This window comes from Haliotis rubra, unplaced genomic scaffold, assembly GCF_003918875.1.
Source record: "Haliotis rubra isolate DU_JTF1 unplaced genomic scaffold, ASM391887v1 Scf1114, whole genome shotgun sequence".
NCBI classification, from domain to species: domain Eukaryota; kingdom Metazoa; phylum Mollusca; class Gastropoda; order Lepetellida; family Haliotidae; genus Haliotis; species Haliotis rubra.
The window spans coordinates 21,484-47,525 of record NW_025765020.1 but is presented as its reverse complement, the minus strand read 5'-3'; the positions used below and the strand labels follow the sequence as shown (position 1 = coordinate 47,525).

Sequence of the window (26,042 nt, the reverse complement as noted above, 5' to 3'; positions counted from 1 at the left end):
TAATCTGTCATTAAGGTTGTACGTATTTCTCAAACAGAATTTTTGGGGGGTGGGGTAGCCAAGTGGTTAAAGCGTTGGGTCGTCACGCCGAAGACCTGGGTACAATGTGTGAAGCCCATTTCTGGTGTCCCCCGCCGTGATGTTGCTGGAGTATTGCTAAAAGCGGCGTAAAACCAAACTCAGTCAGTCAAACAGAATTTAGAGGCAATTCCGTTATATGATTGCTCAAAAGAATGCGACGTTTTTAGATCTTCCATCATACACTCAGTAATATAATAATAATATAACATACAATCATAGCACATGGGTGTTCGCATGGACGCTTGTTGAACTACATTACGTAACATCTATTTCATGTTATTTTAATTATTGTTTTTCTAGGTCAACCTGATCCTGAGGGTGGCCAGAGACTACTTCCAGGTATGATCAATCAAGTTTACTCCGTATTTTAGGCCAAAGGGCCCATAGTACGATTACATGGTGAGGTATCGTTGTCACATCACCAAAATCATATGAAGAAAATCTTAAGCTGAATATTTTTAGCAAGTATATAGATGTTAAACGTAGTATGTTGTCATCAGATTGTTTAATATTTGTTGTAATTTTAATTTAGTTTTACAATATTTGTTGATGGACAAGAAGTATTTATTACGGAGAAGAGAGTATATATTACAAATAACGAAAATATGGTATTCATTTTACAGCGACGGTGATATCACAACAAAGAGATTATATATAAAAATTATCAACATCTTGTATAATTCATATACGAATGAGAAAAGCCAGTTAATTTTACCATGTTTGTCATAAAATTTAAGCATTTCATAACAATGTAAAGGATGACGTGAAACATTCATTCTTTATAACTTTATTCAATATTTTATAACTTTTTCGGTGTTTTTATGAAACAACAGTATCGTCCACTTTCTCCAAGAAAAGTTTTGTGTAGTTTCAGCCGCAAATCTGGATGGCAGTCGCCGAGACGACACCATGCTGCATAGCGCCTGTAGAAGAGGGACCCTTGCTCAAGTCAGACAAATTGTATCTCACCAACTGGTGGACATAAACAGCAGAGGAAAGTGTGGCTGGACACCAGTCATGATAGCAGCTGAGGGGGGACGCCGGGAACTAGTTGACCTCCTTGTGAGACAAGGGTGTGACCTGTCACTGACAGATGATGACGGTAACACTATCCCTTCACGTGGCTTCTATCAAAGGACATTTGAAGATAGTGAGATATCCTCTCAAAGAAAGAAGTTGATGTAAACATTACAGGACACTGTAACAGGACAGCAGATGATGGCGGCAGCAAAGGTTTGGGCATAGGAAAGTGTTTGACTTGCTTGTGAAGAACGGAGGTGACCTTTCAACTGTTGGATTCAGATGGAAACAACATCCCTTCACACATTGCCTGTATCGGAGGACATGTGGAGATCGTGAAATATATCCTCAACAACGTCAGTGTTGATGTTAACAGCAGAGGTCACAACGGAAAGACACCGCTGATGTTTGCAATAAACTTTGGTCATGTGCAAGTCTTTGAACTGCTCGTAAGTAAGGGATGCATCTTGCCAATAGTGCAGGAGAACGGGAAAAATATCCTTCACATGGCATGTGTAAAAGGAAATGTTGACATGGTGCAGCATATCCTCAAGAAAAACATAGTTTCTGTGGACCGAAGAGAAGACGGTATGGGGAAGACTCCAGTGATGCTTGCTGTTAGTGTGGCCATACAGACGTATTTCAGCTGCTTGTGAGTAAACAGTTAACCCGACATACACAAGGTCTGTCACGGTGGAAACAACATCCTTCATACAAGTTGTGCCCTGGGTCATATCGACATTGTAAAGTGTATTCTGAAAGAAGGTCGTGTAAATGTTGATAGTTGTGGACAAAACCAGATGACACCTGTAATGTTTGCTGCACAGAATGGACAAAGAGACACATTTGGTTTAATTGTGAATAAAGGATGTGACATGTCGCAGGCGGACAAAGACGGAAATACCGTCCTTCACATGGCCTGTATCGGAGGACACAAGGACATTGTTGAAGATATCTTGTCAAAGGAACTTGTTGACATCAATAGTAGAGGACAGTCTCAGAGGACACCGGCAATGTTTGCAGCAGCACGTGGACACCAGGAAGTGTTTGACCTACTCGTCAACAGAGGAGCAGACCTGACACTAGTTGACGGAGAAGGTTTTGGCGTCCATCATCTGGCCTGTATGGGCGGACACTTGCCAATGGTGGAACATATTGAGAACATTATTGGTGTTCGTGACAGTGATGCACTTTAACACAGATGTACGAACAGACAGTCCCAGTTACATGCTTCGTACCAATGATCTTACAGCATATTCAAGCTGCAATATGTGTGATGTACTTTAACACAGATGTTAGAACAGACAGTCCCAGTTGCATGCTTCGTACCAATGATCTTATAATATATTCAAGCTGCAATATGTGTGATGCATTCTCGTTAGTTGTGTGGTCAATTTGATTTCAATATATCCTGTCAGCAGACTGCAGGTTTTCTTTATAGATATATCACATGTACATACTCGAAGTTGTTAGTTCGCAGTAAAGTGCGTCGATACAAGGAACATTTCCTATATCTGACACAACTTACAGAAAACATCAATTCCTCAATATATGTACTTGAGAATTGCTACGTAAGCGATTTGCTCTAAAGATGTTCTTTGAGATAAAAATTTCTCACAATTTATGGGTATAAGAGACAAACTCATGTGCCTTATCTATTTCAATAAAAGCTATTAAGAACTGCATGAATTTGATTTTGAAATGTGAACTGATGCCATAAAAATCTATAACATTGAGTCAATATGTCCCAAAATATTTCAAATTTCAGGATCCACAAACAGTTATATATTCTGATATAGACGCCAGGTCATCCAAGTTCATCAAACATGTTGAGTAGGCAATTCCCCAAAAATTAGCACAAATTCCAACAATTGTAAATTCTCAAACACGCAAAGGATTGACATTTTACCGTAATTTATTAATGTCAGAAAAGAACCAAATTTAATTCTGTCTCGGCATTCAATTTCTCAGCTTTTTACACCATGATCCTATGTGACAAAAGTATGGACATTTTTCACTTTGATTGTCACAGACAGTTGTAGACAGAATATGAAAAGTCAAAATTTCATATGCAAGGGTACATTTACACGGAAATAGACCTTTTTGTCCTGCTCTTTTTCTGCATAAAAGGTGTTTGTCAAGCAGTCTCAGCGCCAACACAGTACAGATATCATAAGTAACTAATGTATACTGCTCACAAAAAGTAGCAGATATTGAACAGATGAGACAAATAAAAGCAAACGTATGTTTAATTGGCATTGGGAAACAATGTTCATGTGGAAATAAGGATGTCTAGCAACAGTTTTCAACAAATTAACATTGATAACGATGTAGATGTTGTTTGTAGACAATGTCACAAACTGGTCAATAAGGAGTTCGCCCACCATTATCTGCCAAACAAACATGACACTGACGTCTCATAATAATAATGAGGGGACCAATGTCAACTTGAGAAATGCACTGTCATTCCTCTTGGAGTGCCACGCCCAGTTCTACCATGACCTAGCATGGGGTGCCGCCTCTCCACTCGTCGTCCGCGCTTATCCCACACATCCTCCATGGGGGACATCGCTGGCCATGGGGAATCGGGGGACATCGCTGGCCATGGGGAATCAGGGGACATCGCTGGCAACGGGGAATCGGGGGACATTGATGGCCATGGGGAATCGGGGGACATCGCTTGCCCTGGGGAATCGGGGGACATCGCTGACCATGGGGAATCGGGGGACATGGCTGGCCATTGGGAATCGGGGGACATCGCTGGCCAAGGGGAATCGGGGGACATCGCTGGCCATGGGGAATCGGGGCACATTGCTGGCCACGGGTAATCGGGGGACATTGCTGGCCACGGGGAATCGGGGGACATGGCTGGCCATGGGGAATTGGGGGACATCGCTAGCCATGGGGAATCGGGGGACATCGCAGGACATGGGGAATCGGTGGGCATCGCTGGCCATGGGGAATCGGGGGACATCGCTGGCCATGGAAGTGGATTTGGTGCTGCCGGAGATGGTCAAGGACAACGCGAGCATGGTGAACCCTGGCGTTATCATCCTGGAAAAAAGAATCCTTGTCCGTGGCGGCGTGAAAATTGCAGTACGTGTGGCGTGATGATATGGACACCAGTGACTCTCCCTTGGAAGATGTGGAGGTCGGTCCTGCCGGTCATCGTGATCCCACCCAACACCATAACAGACTCCCTTCCATATCGGCTATGTGGAATCATGGCAGCTGGCTGGTGGTGCTCTCAAGGGCGGCGCCAGACACGATGACGGCCGTCAATGAAGTCCAAGGTGAACCTTGACTCATCATTTGCACGTGTGAAACATAGTGTGATTTTTATACCCACCCCTCGGTGGGTATGGATCCAATGTTTTTGGATCTCACGACACCTGGTGGTCAATGTCCAACATGCTAAGGTGGGTCATTGGTTATTCTCGAACATACCTAAAGTAATCGGAGAATTCTACATTCCTGTGTTTTTGCCGCTCTGTCTTCAAGTAAGCTTTATGCATTATATCGATTCATATTTAACACATTTACTGAGAGTTATATGTCCACAATAAACACACCATCGCTTATGTCTCTTGCAAACGACGTCATTGGTACCCAACGAATCACGTCATTAAACTCTATTTGACCCATTTAACGTGGTGCAGGTATTAGTGTGGTACTTGTGACTCGATGTGCAAGCGATTGTATTTACCGTCTTGTTGCCTGGCTGTCAGCTGGCTTTGTGTACCGGTCAGTTGCCTGGTGGTCAGCTGGCTTTGTGTACCGGTCAGTTGCCTGGCGGTCAGCTGGCTTTGTGTACCGGTCAGTTGCCTGGCGGTCAGCTGGCTTTGTGTACCGGTCAGTTACCTGGAGGTCAGCTCGCTTTGTGTACCGGTCAGTTACCTGGATGTCAGCTGGCTTTGTGTACCGGTCAGTTCCAAGCAGATGTAATGACATTGCGTTTTGGAAAAAAGGTATACCAAACGTGTTACCAAGTAACCAAGTTGTACAACATTCAACCTGAGTTAGTCGCCATCAAACAGTATCTTTATTCAGCAAAATTACCGAACAAAATTCCATTCCCGGCACCACTGTATGTCTTAATTTAAATGTCGAATTTTACTGGGAGTATTGAATTTTAAAAAAAACAAACCAACAATGGTACTTTTGTTGTAGCTTGATAGAATCACCGATGGTCATTCTAAAACAACGTGGATGAACAGAGAATCGCTGAGAATGTTTTGGAAAACAAGGACTTTTAGCCATACTGCAGAGAGCTTTCTTATTATAAACGCACGTTACAGGTATGTCGGTTATGTTTCGCCCATCACAACTATATGATATCGCTATCAGCTTCCTTACATTAATCTCTGGATTCCTCAGTTCACAGTAGAATGACAGATGGTCTTTGCCTCCAATACCAAGTGTCTCAGTGACAGCTAGCGTAATATACCATATGTAAAACGAATGCCGCTCTGGGAAAGGACCACATGTTTGAAATGTAGACAAAGCCAAAATCATATTTTACATCGTGTATCATTTTCTCATATTGTGGGACATCCGTTCGTCTACTCGTTGCACACACATGCTCATAAGTGTAAGAATATCCATGTGAAGATAATTGTAACAAGAAATAGGGAAATGAAAATAGGCGTATTCCAATGATTTCCTAGATTCAACACAATATATTATAGTTTCCTAAGTGTCACTACGTGGCTGACGCAAACTCACGCACAACGTTGACGACACTTCTCATTTCTGATCATTTCCCTTGGGCACAATGAAAAAAAACAACATAACAACTGATGTCAGAATGTTTCGGACTACTTACATGTTACATTTATGCATATACGTTATTTGAAACAAGAGAACGTTTCCTTCCAAATATGCTGTGTATTCATATCGGTGAACACGCTTTTTGTGAAAGTCGCTTCCCGACAGTGATGTCATAGGTGCATCAACATTGTTCTACATATTTGGTATTTTCATTGAGGTGAGGTTTATGAATGAAAATACACCTGATCAATCTTACTGCTGCTTACATTTTCAGTTCTAATACTTCTTTCGTATTTTACACATTTTTCTCACGTGATTACTTTCATTATCAATACCTTTTGATCTGGGGTCTAGACAGGAGACCAGTCTAAATCAATTATCACCAATAATAACAACCATAATCAAAGGGCGTTAACTCTGGCCTGTTTAGCTCGGCAAACAAAGGCCACATAATGACATAACATTTCGTCACTTATGCTGAGGGTAACACCTTCATTGTACGAAATGACTGTATATTTTCAAGCATTGATGTTAAAGGTCACATGCAACGTAAAACACAACTTTGCAGATTCTGATACTTTTCGGCATGGACTTACCGAAACAAATCATCAAAAATGCAAATTCAACTTATAAAGTTGAAAAATAAGTTCAAACGATTCACTAACTTTCCCTAAGGCTTTGGTGTGAGCTATTTTCTAATGTTTTGTTGATATTTCACAGGCGCGAGCTTTTTATATGTTATTACAGTAGATTACCGATTTAACTGTTTATATAATTTCATTTGTCTACTTCACCACACGTTCTTCTTACCGAGTCACTTTTTCAGTTCGATACTTAAAAGCAATGCCATTATTTAGCCTCGACAGAATTTCTAACTGTGATATAGATATGTTGTTGTCACAGACTAAACTCAATGTCTGTTTATTGGCACCTATGTGTCTGCCTGCCTGTCTGCTAATGACAATATTCAATACACAATTTTAATCACTGACCACATGCAATTTGAACTTAACACCTATCAGGCTATACACCATAAACAAAACGCATTGATTTATGGCCCGAGTTCGGTCTCTGTCACATTATGTAATTACACATACAGGCAGGTGTGATACTTGTACACATGACATGTTATGATGTCTGTTGATTGCAAAATGTTATACACAAAAAATGAGCATGTAATTACAAAACCCAACATCTCTATATATACACACACAATGAGCCGTGATGGCATCTGCAAATGAACCAGCCGTTACACTTGAGTGCACACCCACCAGCTCTGACTGGGTTCGGTATCCCGGCTGCTTCGTTTCTTGGGAAGTAAACCCAAGTACAAAATATTACACTTTTGATTTGCGATTGTACGCTTTTAATTTTGTTTTTATGTTTTTTTCATAACCAGCAATGTATATGATATGTCATGAATAAGTGATAATTGTGTCATAATTATGTTTGATGATTTTGTTGCATGTGACCTTTAACTAATAAAAAGATACCATTTTGTTTCACATAAGAAAACACGTTTCTATTTTGTGTACACTTCCCTTTTAAAGAATAACTCCATCTGCATAAGGTGGAAGTAATGTGAATTCTAGTAGGCCACACATGCTTACAGCCACAGTGCTGGGCATCTCCATTGATAATATTTGTGTGATATGTAAAACATTTCATGAACGTCCCCGTGGGTCTTTCTTCCAGATCTGTTTTAACCCAAGAGCAGGATCTGCAGGTAGGAATCACACAAGGAATCTGCACAAATCGTTAACTTAAGCTTCAGCTATATTGGTGATCCGAAGTAGTTCGAGAACGGTCAAATAGCCGATTACCACCCAATACTTTCCCTTCAGCACGGGACACCAGCGTTACCACCCAGTTAGAATTATATCAGTCCACAAGATTGATATCAGCTTTCTCACTGTCGACTTTCCCGCTGTGTGCAGCAATATTCCTGCACTTTCAGCCATTGGCATCAACGTTTCAGACAGATTGAGTTGCAGTCGACCACTCTCTCCCCAACACGATGTCAACGAGCGGTCACAATACACTTGCTAAAAATGTCTGATACAAGATAAAACAGTCAAAGCCCAAGTTAAACAATATGTTTTATGGTAGACATGTTAAAACACTTCCAAACCCGACATAAATGATTCGTGTCTAATGCAATTCCAGCTGTATGACGTACATATATAATCGAACTTGGACCAGACAATCGCGTGATTGACATCATGAGCGTCAACTTACACAACTTGGAAACGATGACATGCATCAAGTTAGTCAACGAGCCTGATCACCCAATCCCGTTAGTCACCTTTTGACACAAAATATGGGTTGATCTATTCTCGGATCTTGACGGGTCGGCGATTCCAACATTATTCTGGATACTGTTGTCCAACCGTCATCACACAATAGTCCGAAGTCATTCCTTCAAAATAGATAATATAATAGTTGCATATGCATAATTATAATTTATCTTCAGTACTACATGATGACGAACTTTAGACGTGTTACCTATGTTGTCATGTTTGTTAAACTGTACATACTGGGTGGTTGTGAACTTGTTGTGGGCTTTTACATGTTCAGTCACATGATAACAGAGGCGGCCTTAATACATAGAGCGCGTTAGTCCTTTGTGGTTGTAATGTGAGTCACGCAGCCTGCATTGACAAAAAGATATTCAATTCCGCTGCCGCGTATGCAACCCTCTTTGTTGATTACACTCACACCAAGACCCGGATGACGCATTCCCCGACACACAGCTTGAACCAATCTACCTTGTACTACAGGTAGTGTATGTAGTGTGCAGCCGGACTGGAGCGTGGTAGCAGCATTGCATTATAGCAAAGGTAAGCTGTTCATATGTCTTCAGGTTTCACAGTCATGTATAGCAAATGTATGCTGTTCACACGTCTGATTTCTGGTTTCAAATAGCAGGGTCTGTATCAGGAACGTCGACCGTTCACTTCAATAAATGTACAGAAACTCAGTGTAAATATAGGGAGAGGAGCGAGCTTGTTTAATATGCATTTCCTTCTATATACAGATATATTAGTGTACCTCTTCTTTACCGTTACGATAGAAGTATATATATATTGCTCGTATCTCCAGACGCACATACATCACAATCCTATATATACACATATTGCAGGCTGTATTGACAGACGGCCGTTAGTCTGAATAATGAGGTCATGTGCTCTTTTGAACAACATACTTACCTGTGTTTAGTCAGTTCAGTAAGGTTTCTATCAAACACGACCAGGAAAGGCAAAGATTACTCTCGATTGGTGAAGCATAATTTCCAAGCCCTAGAAAGGTATTGGTAGGAAATGATAACCAGCGTAATTGTTCTAAACCATTTTCCGGAACATCTTGACAGCAACCAATTTGATTTTCTCAGCCTGGCCTTGAAACTGTTGATTTTACGAATCTTCTTTTTAAAGAACATGTGTGTGCTGACTGACTCAGCTTATAGGCTGTTATAAATACGAAAAGATGCAAATGTCAGAAGAATACAGACTTAAGTGACTTAATGCAGTGAAACTTCTCTTTAAAGAAAATGTGTGTGCTAACTGACTCAGCTTATAGGCTGTTATAACTACAAATACGAAAAGATGCAAATGTCAGAAGAATACAGACTTAAGTGACTTAATGCAGTGAAACAAGGGACGACAATGCACATGGCACCATAGTGATATATGAATATCACTTTTTGTCACATGAGAATCAGGACGTTTTGGGATATATTCTTCCTCAGCAGTTATCTGTGTCAATATCCTTAGGGACTAGGTGCGTCTGGAATTACACCTGGCTTCTATTTCGCCATTGTGATTATCAATCAGTGCCCATGATCCACAGACTACCCTTCTTGAGTGTTCAAGTGTTAGGTTTTCACTATTGTTGTGACACAAGCACGTATATAACTATCTGTTTCCTAGTTATGGACGTCGACTTCCCAAACCCCCTCTTACCTAATGGCAGTTTCGGCGATTGTCTTGGATTTTTACCGAATTTTCATTTAGAAAACATAACCAGTCATCTTGGTATACAAGATATACTGCTAGGTCCACGTTCCAGGAAAACATCTGGGAACTACCCACTAGGAATCAGTATGGACGCGTTGTTTCTGTTTAGACCCTTTAAACTTGAACTTAATGGTTCATCTTTAAATATGATAACGTGATTGTATGCCCATTCGAGATGGTTCTGTAGGTATGTGTATTTCTAACAATTACCTGCTACCTTCTTTTTCTGTTATGAAGGATGGCAAGCAGGAAGGAAACACCACGAACTGAATCGTCTACCAACATAAAACCTAAAGGTAAACTTTAATGTTCTCTCTGATATCAGCAAAATAGAAAACATTTTCCCTGTCATTAAAGAGCACCCAAGGCTCAATGATAGAAAACTGGCTGTGTAATATACATGTACATGTATGAGCCGGGTATATTTGAATTACCACTATCTTCTGTATAATATGCATTGCAATGTCTTTTACCGTTGTGAAATGACTGTTCATTGTATCAATATCTTAAAACAACCATCATGCTTGGTGCAAATTTATTTATGGTTTCAGTGTGGGAAAAATGGATTAAATACACTGTGATGTGAATTGATATAAATCAATTTATTACATACCTATGTAAACTTATGATAGTAATAGAGAGATACCTATGACGTGGTCAAATTACGCATTGCACCTCAGATTCCGTATTGAACCCGTGCCGGTTATACTTTCTCCGAACTCGGCTCGGATTTAAAAGTCGAACAGCTTATTCGTTCCTTCATACAGGTTTGTATGTATGAAAATAGGAATGAATTTCATTAGAATGGTGCTATTATTTTGCCTATGGTAAGTTGTGAAAGTGGGACTTGATTCATGACGTCATGCGGAGGAATCTATGATCTAGGTCAGTTGCGTGATCCGCCCATCGCGAGTGATACTTAATGTCAAGCTAACCTGAATGCGTGAAAATATGCATCGCTACGCTATGATTTGTTTTATAAAGTAACAGGTTAATACAAGATAAGAGGGTATATAACCCGTTGTTTCTCTGCTCCCATGACATCTTCTCGTTCAATACAAAACCTCCAAATGCACTAGTATGACGTTCTATATATGCATTGAATATGCACAGGCGCATATATCATCAATATGTCGGCATTGAATTATGGGCCGAATAGCCTTCGTTTTGGAAATTAAAACATGAAAACTAGCCGGCAAGATATAAATGTTTCAGTTTGGAGCGACTAGTAAAAACATCAGAATGTCGAGAGGGAAGTCTTCTAATAACAACAGGGACATAAAGCAATGATGCCAATGCCGTGGATGTGTGAAGTTGTTGAAATCCTTTTATTGGTAGAATTTCAGTAGTATTATGACAGACGTGAGTGGAGCAAAATGCAGCTACAATTTACCATTATCAAGAAGACCGTTGCAACCATCAATTACTGTTGATCATTTTTGATATATGCTACTATTTCATGCTGGCGTGGAACTTTTATCACTGAAGATGAAACGACAGGACCGTTTAAACCCCAAAGAGGATATTACCACCAAGTTTCATGTATATGGATTTTTTCACAGGAAGTAAGATTGCATTGGACGTTAAACACCCGGCTCATAAATCTACGAACCTGCTTTTTAACGTGAACATCTAAAGAGAGGATCCTTTCTTAACATTAAGTGGACTAATTTTAATTTTCTTAGAGTAAGATTAATGTCTTTTGTACTTCTTAATTTCAGCTTTTTATGATGAAGGAGACGTCTTTACAGTTGAATTCACGGACAACGAAGAAAGGTCTTGGACATATGTAACAGAATGGACATGCATTCCAACATCCGGGGAATGTGAGATCATACTTACACGAAGAATTAATGAACATTTGTGTAACATGATGCGTCACTTTGACAGACCTCCTAATGTGAAGCTGACGAGTTTACGGAATCCTCAACAAAAGGTCATACTTGTCTTCGGGCATGACACAGAGGCTAACGCTTTCAACATGTTCCGTAAGTACACTGATGTGAGAAGCACTGTCGTATCATTTCTGCAGAAAGAAAAAATACCCATGGAGGATATCAAAGTGAGAGTACGACTCACAAGAACGGGTCAGTCAACAGGGCAGCAAGACAAAGGTAAAACATCTTTATCTTGAACGTGTCTGTACAGGATTCTACTAAACTACATATGTGTTCCATTTCAATAGCATGTGTACCAAATGCTACAAATGAATTTAAATGTATCTTTCTAATTAATGTTTTGGATGAAGCAGTTTAGTTAAATAAGTGTTGGGGGAAAATCGAGAACATGAAGAACAGTGATACACATTCAAAGTTTATTCTGGAATACAACACAAATTGTCAAACTATCATTATTGGCATGAAATATCGGCCTATCGGTCAGACAAGTGGGCTATACCAGTGACACCCATCATCTACTGAACACATTTGTTGTAATGCAGACATGAAATATCGGCCTATCGGTCAGACAAGTAGGCTATACCAGTGACATCCATGATCTACTGAACACATTTGTTGTAATGCAGACGGGACATGACTTGGACAACAGAAATACAGGAGATCACCAGACCAACCAACAAGTCAAACTATACCTTATTACAGTCATTTCAATTCTATATACACTTACACTTCATACTGTTCAGCCTCAGCTACACACGACATTAGGCGAAAATGTAATAAAATATTTCCAATTCGTCATGTGATCACAGCACATTGACGAAGACATCTACCAAACTACGCAGTTTGCACGTTCATGTTTGTGCACGACACAGAGGCTGGACGTTTGTCTGTTTGTTGGTAGCATGGTCTAATACACGTGATTTGATGTGAACATCACACAAGGCTTGTGTATGTATCAAGTACGTAAAACACTTTATATATCACGCTTACCCCTCTTCATGGTCTGTCTTCCACATGCACTAGGCTGTTGTGTTTGGGCGTTTGAATCAAACATGGTGCTGGTGTGTTTCAGCATCCTTTTTTTCGTTGTTTTTAACAATGTTTCATTTCACTCAAACTCAACGAGTATTGAATCACTTGCTTCACTGCATGTTCCAACATGTCGTTTAAAGTGCCAATTAAGCACACAAAAAGTTGCATTTACCTTAGAGTATAAATGACCTCACCATGTATCAGTTTCTATATGACTATCAAATGTTAGGGTGTTCCCATATGTTTTGTTTGTAGTATAGTTCATAGTACATTGAACGGTGTACCCTAACTGGGTATTTTACTGTTTGTGCAAATACGTCTGGTTGCGGGAGGAACACCCCCCACATGTTGCAGGTGTTGTCAGAGACTTTATGGGGCACCACAACTTTGCTCTACGGCCTGACAGCCAGTTTCTAGATCACGTCTTGACTGAGATTTTAGGCTGGCCACGATACCACCAGAACCCGCAGTTCAACAAATCTCTGATAGTCGGAACAACATCTCAAGGTTGTTTTCAATTATTACTTGCCTTAAAATGTACTACTGTCCCTATAATCAACGCGACCGAAAGTCATTCTTGATACTTTACCACCAGCCCTTCTTCACGTTGTGTCGTCGCGTGGTCTCATGTAAGATGGATTGGCTATGATAAAACATTGATCAGACTAATGGACAAATTGTACGTTCTCAGTATCAATAGTATAACACTTACAGCATACATACACTCCCCCTAACAATAAACGAACCTTTATATACCCTGTGAAAAACCCGCTGGTTGTATTCTGCCTGTATTACCTGAGATCTTTTCAAGGTCAAGGAACAGTGAAAGATCTTAAACTTTAAATACACACGACTGACAGTACAGGAGCTAAAATAACGACACAAAATGGCTGCTTAGTATTTTCACTTAGTATCGCCACGTGCTTCACACCTCGTGTTCACTGGTTTAATTGACGTAAGAACCTAAACAGTGATGTGAAAACTATATAATTACGCAAATGGCATTTTTAGTTGCAAAAGTAACGTTTGATTGAACACGATTATGGGAGTAACTTTGTGGCTTGTGTTTGCAAGAAGCGAGATCAAGGAATTGCATATGGCATACACAATAGCAATTACTTCTACAACTGAAGGATATTTTCACAGTTATTTTACCCTTTACAGCAAACAGAATCTATGTCCGAGGATAAACTGGGCATTTTATTGCAGTGATATTTGAGGTCTACTACCAGGAAATATGGAAGATATTTTTCAGGCCAATATTTAAATTTCCAAATTCAGCAAATTAACCTACTTCACAGATGTTGTCATTTTCACAGTTATTGTGCGGTGGGCATACTCTACAGACTCTTCCTTTTATTGAAGGGTACAACTGTATATTTGATCCGACGCCAGATTACCCTGAAGAAGAAAAGTCAGAAACAACGTGGTTCTGCATACCTGACAACCCCAACCTTGAGGTCGACAACAACGAGGCGAGCAACAGTGAGTTTACGCGATTTAAGGAAAATATCAGAAATTCATTCAGGGCTGTTTTGAGGAGAGTTTCGACTGGTTCTGTGATATTTACTTTTCATCATGGAAGCACAGAAGACGCTCTGGAGATGATCAGTAAACACGATGAAGTGAGAGCCAAGATCCTGGAGTGTCTCCAGGGGATTGATTCCACAGTAAAGGAAATCCAGATGGAGGTCCAGCTGCAAGTCTTCATAGGTAAGGGACATATGTACGTGGTTGGCTCGGAACAGGCTCTATCTGGTTTTGTTGTGTCTTTAAACACTTACCTCTTTGATGGATTTGTGAATGCACAACAGCCTTTACAGATTTTACTTTTGTGTAATGGGACTGACAATAACGCTTGTCGTTTACGGTTGTGTCGTCCTGATGGACATCGTTTAATATCTTCACACCTATCAATCGTAGTTATATTTACATGTTTGTAATATTATCAAATTTTATAGGATACTGATCTTCGAGATTTATTCAGAACAAATATTTGGAAGCAGTCGTTTTAAGCAAAGTCTTATTCGGTATTGATCAAATCTGCTTGTTATTCTGTTACCATTTCCCAATGTAGAATTAAGCAATGTTGTGATCCGTGAGATACTTCTCAACAATTTTACGTAATGTCCAGATCACGTACTGTTATAGGAAACACATAAAGCCAGAACGTTATATGGTTCTAAAGCATAAGTACTTGCTGTTCGTTCGGCTATAGTGGCAAAATGCCTATTTAGATATGATTAGATTGTTATTTTGCATTTTTGCTTCGAAGCGCTTTTGTTCTGATTCCTTCAATGTCTGGTCCAGACTCGATTTGTTTTGCAAACAACATCGTACCGCACTAGTGCTGCTGAAATATATACATGCTCGTGATATAGTCACACCTGCACAGTCTACTCTGCTCCTGGATGTGGGAAGGGTTTTGCAGCTTCTATGTTGAAAGATTGTTCTTGGTATCTCTTCATTTAGGTAATGTCACTCTGTTTTTCATTCTTTCTGCATTAGTACTCAAAACAGAGAAACTTCGCTCAAATGATAAGGAAAATATTCTAGTATGCATATCGTCACTTCCGGTCACGTATTATAACTACATTTGCACCAGAAGTCATAGTTGTAATATTGTTTGTAAGAAGTTACTTGTACTTCGAGTTTGGACTTTCTAACTCCCAACACATTCTTTGTACATTAAAACTATCAACTAAACGGCTCCCAAATTCCAGCTCAGTGTGTTTCAAAATTATTTGGTCTTTCTATGGATGTAAGAACACTGATGCTGCACTTTCCAATACAACCCTGAAGGTTCTCTATACGTTGCTAACAAAGTCATACCCTGGATGACGCTCAGCGTTTTGGACTGGTCAGTGTGTGACCTTGTCCATGGTCATCTGTGGCATGGTATCTCAGTTGGCAGGGCTAGTACAAGCAGGACCACGTGTGATATATAGTGATCTCAGCTGACAGGGCTAGTACAAGCAGGACCACGTGTGATATATAGTGATCTCAGCTGACAGGGCTAGTACAAGCAGGAACACGTGTGATACATAGTGATCTCAGCTGACAGGGCTAGTACAAGCAGGAACACGTGTGATATATAGTGATCTCAGCTGACAGGGCTAGTACAAGCAGGACCACGTGTGATACATAGTGATCTCAGCTGTGTGATATACAGTGATCTCAGCTGGCAGGGCTAGTACAAGCAGGACCACGTGTGATATATAGTGGTATCTCCTGTGAACATCAGAGTTACAATTACCCTTCAGCATCATATGCTTGACACGAGGAGCGAGAAACTGAATCGGGTGCCCATGTTTGTAGTCTTGACACATGCATGTCGTATCCACAATGGGTAGATCGATACCTATGATGCCGCCCTCGTCTGTAACAGCTGTAATAATGCTGAGTGACTCACCAAAAAATAATAGTAATAGACTGATAACTACAGAATACAAAACGACGCAATGGCATGCCTCATTTTTATTGGCCATAGCTATGACCCTGTGAGTCCTTGAAAATGCAAGATTCTCCATATCCTCTGAGAAGCTCTTGCAGGGTTCGACGATGCAATATTGCGCGTACACATTCCAGCTTCACTCCTTACTAATACTTTTGTTGAACATGTTTATCTTGTGGAAACAATGTACCTGCCTTTCTGATTTTTCGCAAGCCTATTTCGTTGACTGGATAGGTGACGTTACAAGCAGAATCGATCCGATTTTAGGTCTATTGTAATGATCATTGTATGTGCTTGTGACGAATTGTTAACATGCATTAATGGGTAACAAATTCGAAACAAACTGTTGACTAAGAACCTTATTTCAGATCCACGTTCACTGCCTGAACATGGCGACCAAGATAAACGATACGTGGACAAACAGGTATCTGTAATCAACACGCCTGTCACTCATCTAGTTTATGGCTTCATGCTTGCAAGCAACAGATATCTTTGAACCTTTCTGTAGCCAACAAATATGACATGATACGTCTTAACGATTAATGTATTCCATGTTCAATGTTTGTTCGGATTCGTAAAACTACCCAGAGTGATTTCTTAATAGTTTTATAAGGCGTGCATTTGTCCTGATATACGAATAACGGATGTATATTAACTAAATATTACGTTAACATACACAAAATATCTAATTAATGAAGCATGTCCGCGTTTTGTAGGAACACGACAAAGAGGTAAAGGACCTGTCAGAACAAGTGGCAACCTTGACGTTACAATTACAAGAGATGAAGGAGAAGGAACAAGCACAACTGGCAGGTACAAATTGTACACCTTGTGTTTGAAAAATTAAACAATATTTTTGAATCTCTAACCACTTGTAAAGGTTTAAACTAGTACAAGTGACTAAATCCATGGAGTGACGTATTCTGAACTTATGAGTTAAAGGTAGTTGGCTTTATACTGAAATACAGTATAGTTAAAGAGGTTAGGAGATATAATACTGTTTGATTACTATCATGTATTAATTCTCACATGTTCCTCGGTTTGCTTCAGACTTTCGGCTGTCAATGTGGAAGACGAGGCCAGGTTCTCCTCAGCCCTCAGAAAGCAGTGGATTCTGTGAGTACAAACTGTGACCAGGAACAATCTTTAAGATCTGTATGTAACTGTAACACATTACAAGGCAAGACGGGTCTTGTAGCTGGGTCCTGCTGTCCCTGGACGATCTATTTACTGTGGACATGCGAGGGGTACCTGAGATGGCAAAGACATCCAATTTGTTCATCTCATCAAACACAAGCACAAAATAAATATTGAGCAGTTGGGACTCAGACGACATTTTTCACTGCAGTCAATAAAACATCATAATTTGTGTGTAGTTCGTGTTAACTTCTTACATAAATGACTGTAGTAAAACTGTAGCTATAGCTGCAGACCTTACTGTTTCAGTTACAACAACAGACACAATGACAGATGTCTGTGTTGAGGAGTTTCAGGATACCACAGGTAAAGTGGAACAGGAATGATAGTTTTATGTATGGACAACTTCTTGGTTGCAATGGATGCGACGTTTCAAGCAAGTGATACACAACATTATGGACAAGGGGAATCAAAACATGCTATTTGCTATAGAAGTTATTTGAGTTTATACAATTAACGAGGTTGATGTAAGTGTGATAACATTATTAACAGATGTTGTGGTAATAGATAATGGTTATGAAGCTAGATGGACGAAGGGTAGGGGCCGCTTAATCTTGACTGGCCTTGATCAGATAATGGTTGGCTGTAGGGATGTAATAACCTTGATCTCTGTAGAAAAACTTCTGAACCATACTCTTTACAGTATTTTACATATAGTGTCACTAAGTAATGTGCCCAATAATTTGTTGTTTAGTTTTTTGTCATTAGTCGGGCGAAGCATAAATTCAACCAAAAGTTTGCCGAAATCACGTTTACGTTTTGAGGGATGGCAGTTGCTTCATTCCAACTTCCGGGTAGTTGTGTACTATCACTTTCACGGATGAATATTACTCCTAGTACGCAAGCCACATGCCGAACACTCAGTCAGTCATCATGTCATCTCCTTTTTGAGTGAGTGAGTTTATTTTTACGCCGCCTTTAGCAATATTCCAGCAATATCACGGCGGGGACACCACATTGTACCCATGTGGGGAATCGAACCCGGGTCTTCGGCGTGACGAGCGAACACTTTAACCATTGAGCTACCCCACCGCCCCATTCCCATTTGAACGCGATGCTAAAGTTGATTATTGATAATAAACTTAATGCGATCACATTTAATCCCCAAGTTCTCTTGTGAAAGCGTTAGCGTACAGTACTGATACCTCTAATGCCCTCCTGTACTTTCATTATGATAAAACGATACTTAGAACATGTGTCGTTATAAATATATTTCTTGTAATTACAGATCTATCAGAACCTGAAGGCGGCCACAGGCAAGGGGGAGCCAGTAAACCACGGGTATAGTCAGTTTCACAGGATTGATTTCAATCATTGCAGTTAGACTCCCATGCTGGCGATGTTCAAAATAATGGAGTCTATCATTCCTCTTGAGAAGTGTGGGAATTGTATACACGGCAAACAGACGGGCACTGGACAATTCAAGATCTTGAACTGACATATACCTCTCAAATATACCTAAACTTTAGACTCCCACTCTTCAGAAGTATTGGAATTGTACACACGGCAAACAGACGGGCACTTGACAACACCAGATCTTGACCTGACATTTACCTCTCAAATATACCTAAACTTTAGACTCCCACTCTTGAGAAGTATTGGAATTGTACACACGGCAAACAGACGAGCACTTGACAACACAAGATCTTGACCTGACATTTACCTCTCAAATATACCTACACTTTAGACTCCCACTCTTGAGTAGTGTGGTAATTGTACACACGGCAAACAGACGGGCACTTGACAACACAAGATCTGGACCTGACATATACCTCTCAAATATACCTAAACTTTAGACTCCCACTCATGAGTAGTGTTGGAATTGTACACACGGCAAACAGACGGGCACTTGACAACACCAGATCTTGACCTGACATATACCTCTCAAATATACCTAAACTTTGGACTCCCACTCTTGAGAAGTATTGGAATTGTACACACGGCAAACAGACGGGCACTTGACAACACAAGATCTTGACCTGTCCCTGGGGTCATGAAAGTGACTTCAGTCTAAAACTTGTTTATATCTATCATTTTGATCTTAAGTCCAGAAGTGTCTTTAAATCGGGGATCACGTACATTTTTGAGTCATAAGGTTAAGACTGAGATCAATTTTTGTGTCCTGAGACTGCTACCTACCAGTCTTAAGCCCTTTTTGATGCCGATGGTTTTTTTAGGCTCACATTTTCATAAGGTTTGAAAAGTGAACGTCGTGCGAGATTTGCGCTCGCGTGGTCCTGGATCTGCTTACGGCTATAACATTACACGGAAATGAGGAATATTAAATCTCCCTTCCGTTGGTATGAATATAAATGCAAATACCTTGGCGGTTTGCGAAATAGACACTGCTAAATGATGTCCAAAGTTTGTTATGCTTTAAAAAACAGTAACTTTCTCCGCTTTTGATCGTGCACCGATAAAAGCACTGTGCTACGATTTTTTTTAATTTGGCACCTGTATGGAAAGTGTGAGCGAAGAAAATACAGCCTGATATCTGAACGACATAAGTATATATGAAAAGGGTTTACTTTCTTATACATAACGTTATACGCTCAACATTAAAAATGACTCACTTTAAATGTCGAAAATGGATTTCTTAACGTCAAACGACGACAGATAGGTCTTGCACGTATAAAGATAAGGGGGCATAACTCCGCTATGCTTAACACTAGGTCAATGTAATTCAGATCACTTAGAGAATTTGTTGTGGATACGGATGCTATACCCTGAACCAAACTATTCCAATACAAAGTTCCCCCAGTGTGAGCAGATACGTTTTGGTAGTTTCACAATTTATATGAAAAGATGACAATGTACTTCATGAGAAAGCACGTAAAAGCGATTTGGATGGCCCTATCCGATATGTAAATTAGTTCTTAGATTCACATATTCTCCTGTTTGTGTAGATGTGTTTTGACTAATGTTGCATCATTATTAACCGAGTACTAGCCATATCTTCAATGTAGTGAAATTACTGAAAAGACTACAACATTGGAGTTGACGTCATTGCTTGCTTTATGTATTTTGTGACGTCGGAAAAAGACGACATTGGTATGCTGATTAGTATATATCTCACCTAGTTTGCATGAATTGTATAAAAGGTTTCGGTTTCTATGTAAGAACTTTACACTCTTTCGACAGAACTTAACATGACTGATTTTACCATTTAAATAATGTCCTGAATAGATCCATAATTAGACGGTTTGACTGTGTATCTTTATATGAACAACACACGCACCGGTTTGACGTAAATTAAAGAGAATATTTCACAACACCTGGCCCGGGGGTCATGAAAGTTAAATTGCTGTTCATTAACCTGTTCATATGCAACTGTAATATTGGTCCGAATGGCGAATATTGCACATGATAGGAACTATTTAAGTGCATGTTGCAGTTACACCTACGTTTGTTCTTCTAATACTAGTTTAAAAGTTTAGAATTTGGTGTACTACACTCAGTATGTCAATTTCCTATGCAAATATTATTCAAACAAACAAAACCCTTGAAAGAATAAAAACCGTTTACCCCATATCCACGGACATAGAACAAGGCTAAATGTAGATAATGAAATTATTTTCATGAAAAAATATCTGAACGATACACAAAATATACATTATAACACTGGAAGTGTAATCGGTGGGACATGGCGATTGTCTTTTACTCTATGTAACAACAATGTTAACGTATATGACATCACTACCGTTGACCGATTTCTTACAAAATGGCGGCTTCGCTGATATAGTTACACAGGATTTTGCGAGAACCTTTCCCTTGATTCTGGAATCGTTTGTAAATAAATGTGTGATGTAAGTAATCAGAATAAACCTGACTATCTGTGTATTCTTATATGTTTTATCGTTTTTATTGTAAGTAAGAGAAGAAACCAGATATGCCGATCATTACCGTTGTTGTTCTGCGAGGTTTTCCGTCATGGCGTCACGCTGCACAGAAACTTTGACAATTTCGTATAAACATATCACATTACTGAATTATATCAATTTTTAATTTGCTATTTCTTGCAACGATATTGTTTGCATGCATGTTCTAAAAAAATTGAGTCTATGCATGCTACGAATAGAGAAATGGGTGTCTGAAATTTGAGAAAATGCTAAACAGTGTAAAGTCTGAAATTTTCTTTGTTTACATTTTAAAAAGTGCTGTCTTTCGCGCACAGGCGTTCGTTTTCATGTCCAGTATCTTTTGTTTCATATCACCTAGACATTTGGTGACAAAGACCATTTCTTATTTGATACTAAAATGTATGAGGAATTGAGTGATGCATTTGTCACAGCTGAATATGAAATATACGTGATGTGATAGGCGTCTCGATACCGGCCTTCGCGAAACGTGATTTTGTAAACACATTCCAATGCAATGTGGCAGAAAGCGCACTCAGGCGTTCGTGTTGGTGTATTTTCGAAAACATCCCAACCGTAAAGACACTAAAATTCACCGCGGCAGGGATAAAAGCGTCAGTTGACTTGTTTGGAACATTTCAGCTGGTGCCTGCTACTAAACTATTCTCAATTAATTAAGAGTGACCGGGCATCATTACATCATTCTAAAATTGCCATGGTCACTGTCTTAGTCTTAGTCTTAGGAGACAGTTTCATGATCCAGTCTTATCTAAAATATTAGCTCAGCAGATTTTTTTAGACTTAGGAGTTTTGTGTGTTAAGCAAATTTTAGATTTGATCCCGGGGCCTGGCATATATCTCTCAAATATACCTAAACTTTAGACTCCTACTCTTGAGTAGTGTGGGAATTATACACACGGCACACAGACGGGCACTTGACAACACCAGATCTTGACCTGACATATACCTCTCAAATATACCTAAACTTTAAAGCAACAGTTTCAGAAGATATTGGTTGCAGCTGAACCAAACAAGCATTTGATCGTATGTCTAATTAATGCCAACCAGTTACTCATCATCGGGAACAAGTACCAGGCTGTGAATGCTGACTAACCAGTTCTTACTAATTCACGCTCATTTAACCATGTTTAAAACCCATGTCTTGCAGCACACGTCTGGAACCGTCACTCATCTGAGAAGACAACTTGCAGACATGAAGCAGGAACTTGAGGCCACCACGGAGAGGATGCACAGACTTGAGATCGCACAAAGCAAAGGTAACCCTGGTCAAGAATTACTACAACAACACCCGCCTATGGCAGCCATTATACAACAATGAACATTCCTTTGAAAACAATGCAAACAATCAACACCATAACCATTAGTTTCCTCAGTCATGACAAAGAATATCAGAAATGTAGAAGAGATCAGAGTTACTTCCCCTGAATCTAAGGTTACATCAGTCATGACAAAGAATATCAGAAATGTAGAAGAGATCAGAGTTACTTCCCCTGAATCTAAGGTTACATCAGTCATGACAAAGAATATCAGAAATGTAGAAGAGATCAGAGTTACTTCCCCTGAATCTAAGGTAACATCAGTCATGACAAAGAATATCAGAAATGTAGAAGAGATCAGAGTTACTTCCCCTGAATCTAAGGTTACATCAGTCATGACAAAGAATATCAGAAATGTAGAAGAGATCAGAGTTACTTCCCCTGAATCTAAGGTAACATCAGTCATGACAAAGAATATCAGAAATGTAGAAGAGATCAGAGTTACTTCCCCTGAATCTAAGGTTACATCAGTCATGACAAAGAATATCAGAAATGTAGAAGAGATCAGAGTTACTTGCCCTGAATCTAAGGTTACATCAGTCATGACAAAGAATATCAGAAATGTAGAAGAGATCAGAGTTACTTCCCCTGAATCTAAGGTAACATCAGTCATGACAAAGAATATCAGAAATGTAGAAGAGATCAGAGTTACTTCCCCTGAATCTAAGGTTACATCAGTCATGACAAAGAATATCAGAAATGTAGAAGAGATCAGAGTTACTTCCCTGAATCTAAGGTAACATCAGTCATGACAAAGAATATCAGAAATGTAGAAGAGATCAGAGTTACTTCCCTGAATCTAAGGTTACATCAGTCATGACAAAGAATATCAGAAATGTAGAAGAGATCAGAGTTACTTCCCCTGAATCTAAGGTTACATCAGTCATGACAAAGAATATCAGAAATGTAGAAGAGATCAGAGTTACTTCCCCTGAATCTAAGGTAACATCAGTCATGACAAAGAATATCAGAAATGTAGAAGAGATCAGAGTTACTTAACCTGAATCTAAGTACAGCGACCACGTGACAACTTGGAAAGGTTTCTACATCAGTACTATTAGCACACTTCCCATACCAAGATGTTCAACAAACAGCTGTGAGAGCCAATGGGACTGTGAAAGGCAGTCCGTTAATGTTACTGTGAAAGGCAGTCCGTCAATGTTACTGTGAAAGGCAGTCCGTCAATGTTACTGTGAAAGGCAGTCCGTCAATGTTACTGTGAAAGGCAGTCCGTCAATGACACATCGTCTGACTCTCGCCACCAGGTGTCTGTTCCGCTATAATCCAACAAGTATACACAGCAACATCTCAAACAAGACCTACAACCTAGCATTTGCTAGCATTGGTATCTACAATAAGACCTACAACGTAGCATTTGCTAGCATTGGTATCTACAATAAGACCTACAACGTAGCATTTGCTAGCATTGGTATCTACAATAAGACCTACAACGTAGCATTTGCTAGCATTGGTATCTACAATAAGACCTACAACGTAGCATTTGCTAGCATTGGTATCTACAATAAGACCTACAACGTAGCATTTGCTAGCATTGGTATCTACAATAAGAACTACAACGTAGCATTTGCTAGCATTGGTATCTACAATAAGACCTACAACGTAGCATTTTCTAGCATTGGTATCTACAACAAGACCTACAACATAGCATTTGCTAGCATTGGTATCTACAATAAGAACTACAACGTAGCATTTGCTAGCATTGGTATCTACAATAAGACCTACAACGTAGCATTTGCTAGCATTGGTATCTACAACAAGACCGACAACGTAGCATTTGCTAGCATTGGTATCTACAACAAGACCTACAACGTAGCATTTGCTAGCATTGGTATCTTCAATAACGGATACAAGGCAACCCTATCGTAACCATATTTTATGCATCCACAGATAGAATAAGAGAGGACCGCTTCCATTCGTGACCAACTCGTGTTATTTTGGGACTAGCCGAATGCCGAACATCAGAACTACTTCAAACAAGAACGACAACTTTATTTCTGTTTAAATCCATCAGTATTAAGCATTGGTCAACCTCTGCTATTAAATGATATAACCTGTTTTAAAGAATACATTTGATGATGATGATGATGGTGATGATGGTAATGATTTGTTGATCATAACGTAATTGTTACCAGCAGTTCGACGTATATTTGCAGATGTCTGTTCCTGTATACCGTATAAGAATCACAAAAGGGATTATTTTCGCGAATAGGCATTTAAAATTATAGTTCATTTCAGCTAAAGGTAGTCTGAAAGTAGATAAACAAAAAGAAGAATATGTGGGGAGTCCTATCATGGTTATATGTGTGCATGTCAACTAGTTGCCTCAGCTCACATGTAACCATGCTGCCAAACCCTGGTGGAATTTAACATATGCGCTGAAACAAATATGAATTGCCCCAAAAACGTCAGACTAAATGTCCTAATGATGTTTGATATCGTTTGATGTCGGGTATCGTTCGAAAGCGCTGAACATCAACAACATCACTGAACCCTTGCCAAGAGTATTTTCACAGTTGTAAGAAGCGATTTTATTGGATACAAATTGGTTTCTAATGACGCTTTTTCGCTACAGTCTGCTATAAGGGTCGTGATTGGTAAAAATCAGACACGTGACCTAAGGCATCCAATCATATTACTAAACGAAAACTTTTAGATTTAGACGAAAGTTTTGGGTAAAATAATGCTATTTTGAACATATTAAGCAAAAAATCGCTACCTATACGTAAATTATGGAACTTATTGGACGTCTCGTGCTAGGTTATGACCTGTGACAAAAATGCTTCATGTATATATTTTGTTGATTTTATTCATTAGTTTATTCAATTTATTTAATGAATTCCTCGAAACATCGTTACTTTTTCTTTGACAATGTTATTATGGACCAGCTGCCGAAGCATGTGTCCGAGAATCGTTGTTTTCAATAACATTGCGAAAAATAGTTTATAATTTTAATTCGTGTTGAAACGGTACCGAACATATAGTTCGTGATTGAAGTCTTTCCCAGCGTGGTCGTCGAAATTTCCCTATCACGTATGATAAATGGTTCAAAGGGATGAGTCGCTAAGTCGCTTAACAAACAACGTGTCACTTTGGGTGGAACAGTCAGCAGCGCGGTCAACTTCAATCGTTCGGATTAACGCAGCTGTTTACAACGTAATTAGTCCAATCCGTTCCGACTGACCAGCGTTCGGAGGCGGAAACTGAATCATCGGACTAACGAGGTGTCAATTATATACAATGCAGGCAAAGTGCTTAAGATTAGAATTGATTAGTTTTATAGAAAGACATTGTTTTAAAACTTGCAGTTATTCAAATTTTTGGTAAACTTACGTCATTGACAGATTACAAATGAAAATTAC

The 26,042-nt window shown here is 39.5% G+C and overlaps 3 protein-coding genes and 1 long non-coding RNA gene across 21 annotated transcripts in view; 2 read left to right on the top strand and 2 right to left on the bottom strand.

The window, feature by feature from the left end:
* LOC124288853 overlaps window positions 1-2,837 on the top strand; it is a 29,729-nt gene extending 26,892 nt beyond the window's left edge. For all 12 annotated transcript variants that reach the window (XM_046725426.1, XM_046725434.1, XM_046725418.1 and 9 more), the window contains 2 exons: window positions 382-420; window positions 950-2,837. In XM_046725426.1, the coding sequence (XP_046581382.1) occupies window positions 382-420; window positions 950-1,266 (356 nt within the window). In that variant the 3' untranslated portion in view covers window positions 1,267-2,837. The remainder of the gene's footprint in view (window positions 1-381; window positions 421-949) is intronic.
* Window positions 1-22,679, top strand: part of LOC124288792 — a 217,243-nt gene extending 194,564 nt beyond the window's left edge. The window contains exons 1-10 of one of the 7 annotated variants that reach the window (XM_046725324.1): window positions 8,367-8,711; window positions 10,125-10,183; window positions 11,603-12,001; window positions 14,183-14,530; window positions 16,640-16,695; window positions 16,988-17,084; window positions 17,322-17,387; window positions 17,712-17,774; window positions 18,697-18,749; window positions 22,494-22,679. In XM_046725324.1, the coding sequence (XP_046581280.1) occupies window positions 10,126-10,183; window positions 11,603-12,001; window positions 14,183-14,530; window positions 16,640-16,695; window positions 16,988-17,084; window positions 17,322-17,387; window positions 17,712-17,774; window positions 18,697-18,749; window positions 22,494-22,664 (1,311 nt within the window). In that variant the 5' untranslated portion in view covers window positions 8,367-8,711; window position 10,125 and the 3' untranslated portion in view covers window positions 22,665-22,679. Of the gene's footprint in view, window positions 1-8,366; window positions 8,712-10,120; window positions 10,184-11,602; window positions 12,002-14,182; window positions 14,531-16,639; window positions 16,696-16,987; window positions 17,085-17,321; window positions 17,388-17,711; window positions 17,775-18,696; window positions 18,750-22,493 lie in introns of those variants that run through there. The other 6 variants (XM_046725339.1, XM_046725363.1, XM_046725347.1 and 3 more) reach the window with 6 other exon arrangements.
* LOC124288947 (sialidase-like) lies at window positions 3,714-5,052 on the bottom strand. The gene is made up of 2 exons (XM_046725540.1): window positions 4,808-5,052; window positions 3,714-4,155 (listed from the first exon to the last, which is right to left on the bottom strand). The coding sequence occupies exons 1-2, from the start codon at window positions 5,050-5,052 to the stop codon at window positions 3,714-3,716; spliced, it is 687 nt and encodes a 228-aa protein (XP_046581496.1).
* Window positions 16,280-17,084, bottom strand: LOC124288932. Its single transcript, XR_006901550.1, has 2 exons — window positions 16,992-17,084; window positions 16,280-16,699 (listed from the first exon to the last, which is right to left on the bottom strand). It is a non-coding gene; the product is annotated as an uncharacterized LOC124288932 (long non-coding RNA).
* Window positions 22,680-26,042: the final 3,363 nt, after the last annotated feature.